The following is a 3,976-nucleotide window of genomic DNA, read 5'->3' as shown; positions in this document are numbered from 1 at the left end:
CTTGTCATATCGTTTGTATAGAATATTCTATAGAATTTCATAAACATATTGATAGGACTATACTGGTGAGACACGAATGTGTCAATAAATGAAATTGAAGTGAATGAAACAAAAAAAATTAAGATCATAGAAATTACATTAAATATGTGTATATAGAATGTTATAGAATTCTATAGAAACTAGTTCCTCTATAAAACAATTTTATAGAATATACTAATTTCTATAGAAATTGATTAATCTCTACAGAAGGTCTATAGACTTCTACAGATTTTTTCTGTAAGGGTAGGGCCAGGCCCTAGGTAGGCCTATGCCTAGTCCTAGGGCCTAGGCCCTAGTAGTACTGTAGTACAGTAGGCTAATTAGGCCTAGTCTCTAGGCCTATGTCGCTTTAACTTTACCGAACTAGTGCCTATAAGTAATAATTGGAAATTAAAAAAGGATATATCATAGCCATATACGTTCTTGTGCAATGGAAACTTACTGAACTCACTGATCCTTTTGTTTTCCAAGAACCGACGTAAACGAACTTTGCATGTGCCCTCCTCTTCCATACCACTGCGTGCGCCTGTCCGCGCGCCTCAACGTCGACACACTACGCATGCGTGTGTCATAATTCGTCATAAACTGAGATGTCACGTGATCGTAAGCGCGCCAAATAAATGGATTTCACTTTAATTTTACGTTAGGGAACGTGTTAATAACAATGTTTAAAAATATATAATTGTCAAGGAATTCCAAAATATTTGACACGATCAAGGCCAATTTAATACTGTAGGTGAAATATTATGACATTAGCAGAATAATGTCAGCGTTTAATTCACAATATCATCGTTGTTACAAAAATACACCGTTATACGTATGCCTAGGTCTAGTAGGCCTACTTTTTATTTAAAATTTTGAAATTGTAAAATTACGCTTAGCATTACGAGCTTCGATGTTAATTTACTTAATGTTGATTCTGACCTGTTAAACTACGGATAACAGTTATATGACGGCGTAAAATTAACCAGCAAACACATTAAATTTACGAATTCACCGTACATTTACATAGCAATTCCATTTCTTTATTAATACTGTACAATACTTAACGGTTTAGGTAGGTAAATTTACACCAATTTATAGTTTAAATTTCGAGCTCTGACGTTAAAACACAATGGCGATTTTAACCTGTAGAAAAACGATATGATACCGGTAATTTAGGCTACAACAAATCAACAACCTATCGTATTCTTATTATACGAGATACCGTTAAAATACAATTTTGCTGTAGTTACGTTATTTTTACAGTAAATTGGATTTCAGTAAACGTAAAATAACAGACATTTTTTTTTACTGAGAGTAGGATTATAACGGCGAACGTAAAATTACTGAAAAATCTTAATTTTACCCGCGAAGATGAACCGTTATTTAACATCGCGTGTGAGTTCACAGTCTGATCATTGTTATACAAAAATACCGTTAAAATTCATAGTACTTGTTAAAACAACATTTTTTACTGTAAAATTACGCCAGTTTATAAATGAATATTACGAACTCCAACGTTAATTAACGTAAATATTGATTTTGACCTGTTAAATTACGGAAACAGTAATATGACGACGTAATTTAACCGCCAAACACATTGAATTTACAAATTCACCGTATATTTACATAAAAATTCTGTCGAAATACACGGACGATTTTTAACCTGTAGAAAAACGATATGATACCGGAAATTTACAACAAAACACCAGTCTATCGTATTATTATATAAAAAATACCGTAAAAATACAATCATACGGTAGTGACCCTTATTTTTACAGTAAATTTAATTACGGTAAACGTAAAATTACTGACATTTTTTACAGTGTAGAGCCATTATCAATGAAATTGTAAATCATGATTTTAAGAGCACTTAGTGCAATGCACAAAGTGTAAACCAGAAGTACTATGGCTGTTGTCTTGGCCATTTTCATTTCTCGTTTACTAACTTCTCCTTGCGTGAGGCCGTCTTCTTTGCTTTTTTAAATAAATAAAAAAGATATAGACATACAGTATAAACATGATAGGAATTGAAAGGCCGACAGCCGCTACTTCAACGAAAACATTCCTATTGAAAGTGAAATATTTACAACATTCCCTAAAATGTTTACATTTGCTTGCCGATTATGTTCTAATGAATTATGCAACTAACTCTGCTGAGTTTTGACTAATTTACTTGGCAAAAAACTTAATTCTTCTATTATAAGTTCGTGAAGTTTTCTAATTTCTCCCTAAAATCTGCACTAAAACTCTCACCAGTGTTTGCCGACGACGACGTACTGTACCGGTAAAGCAAGTTGCCAAGTTAGCTGGTAACGATGTCACTGAATGAATTTTCGAAGTGGCGGACCTAGCAGAGAGCCATGAGTGTCCGTGCCCCACCTCCCCCTCCCCCGTCAGTCAAGCCAAAAACTAAAAAAGAGTGAGAAACCTTTCAGTTAAAAGAGGAAAAAGGGGAAAAAAAGAGTGTACCCAAGAGTTCAGTGGCTATCCAGCAGTGGGGTGAAAGGAGAGCTCGATTATTTACCACTTATTTACACCAACCATGGTGGGGCTGAGGTGAGCGTGGCGGCGAGAACTTCATATGAGTCCCCCACCCCAGTCAGAAATACCCTGGATCCGCCCTTGTTTTGTGACTGTCGTCTGTAGGATGCCTCATTTCGCTTTTATTTCCGATCCGGTTGAAACCTTGCAAATGATGAAGTGAAAGGTTTCTTTTAATTCTTTTCTCATTACCTTACTTCTTCCTGCATAAATTAACGGATTCATCATCGAGTTAGCGACGGCGAGAAAATCTGCTAACCACAAGTACCACACCAGCCAGGTGGAAAAATTATCAAAGAGTTCGAGAATAATGCCTTTAAGAGCACTTGGTGATATACACAGAGTGTAAACCAAAAGTACTATGGCTGTTGTCTTGGCCATTTTCATATCTCGTTTACTAACTTTCTTCTCGTGACGTGAGGCAGCCTTCGTTGCTTTTTTTGACGCAAAGAAAATATAGGCATACAGTATACACATGATAGGAATTGAAAAGCCGACAGTCACTAGTTTAATGAAGAGATCCACAGTGCGTCCGTACATTTCAAAAGTGGCAGATCTCCCGCAATCATACTCATTCGTCATGTTAAGTGGTGGCACGAAAAGGCTTGCGACAGCACCTATTGCAAACGGACTTCCTGCTATGAAAAACCCAAACAAATCAACACATACAGAAATTCGAAATGCTTTTTCAACTGACACCCATACATGGTATCGAAGAGGATATTTAATCGCAAGGAATCGCTCAATAGTTATCACAAACAGATTCAGCACGGACATAGAAACAAATATTGTGGCGGGCATATAATACCATATTCCACAGCCTTTCATAAAAAGAAACTGCCTACGAAGAAAGCCTCCTACTATACAGAGGGGAACTCCAATCAAGCCAGTTAAGAAATCAACGATTGCTAAGGATGCGATGAAGATACTGCTCGGAGTTTTTTGACGTTTCCTATACACACTGAGTATAACAATGAAGTTTCCAAGTATTGTGATCAACATAACAGGCAAGTATGCGGCGATCACATATATAATTAACCCTACAGAAACGTTTTGCTGTACCGCCAAATCAGTTGTTGCCATTGTGAAAATTCAAAGAAGAAAGAAGATTGTAACAAAAGTATGTCTGGTGTTTACACATACGCGATCCACTTCCAAAGGCGTTCGTAAATAAATGTATGAAGTCATTCGTAACGAATTCATACGTATTAATCTGTTCGATTGTTCAGGAAGTTACGTCCTTATTGGATAGAATTCAAAACAAATCGGTTGAAAAGGTTAGGTGTTCCACTTCACGGTTGCCACCTGGCCCGTTACCACCTGACAGTGGCATAACGACGAGTTATGGGGGCTCAGGGGCGAGAAATGTCAAAACCGGATCCAGACGTTCGCACCTTAACCATGGCAAAAG

The 3,976-nt window shown here is 36.8% G+C and overlaps 1 protein-coding gene across 1 annotated transcript; it reads right to left on the bottom strand.

Annotated features, from left to right (window-relative positions):
• Positions 1-2,676: 2,676 nt before the first annotated feature.
• LOC117114602 (adenosine receptor A2b-like) lies at positions 2,677-3,648 on the bottom strand. The gene has a single exon (XM_033258289.1). It carries the CDS (start codon positions 3,646-3,648, stop codon positions 2,677-2,679), a length of 972 nt encoding a protein of 323 aa, XP_033114180.1.
• Between the last annotated feature and the right edge of the window lie 328 nt (positions 3,649-3,976).

This window comes from Anneissia japonica, unplaced genomic scaffold (assembly GCF_011630105.1).
Source record: "Anneissia japonica isolate Jap-2015-1 unplaced genomic scaffold, ASM1163010v1 scaffold287836_len1076198_cov165, whole genome shotgun sequence".
NCBI classification, from domain to species: domain Eukaryota; kingdom Metazoa; phylum Echinodermata; class Crinoidea; order Comatulida; family Comatulidae; genus Anneissia; species Anneissia japonica.
This window is presented reverse-complemented; position numbering and strand designations above follow the sequence as displayed.

What these genes read in the sequence shown, in the direction of transcription:
- LOC117114602 (XM_033258289.1), bottom strand. Translation starts at nt 3,648, where the DNA reads ATGGCAACAACTGATTTGGCGGTACAGCAAAACGTTTCTGTAGGGTTA.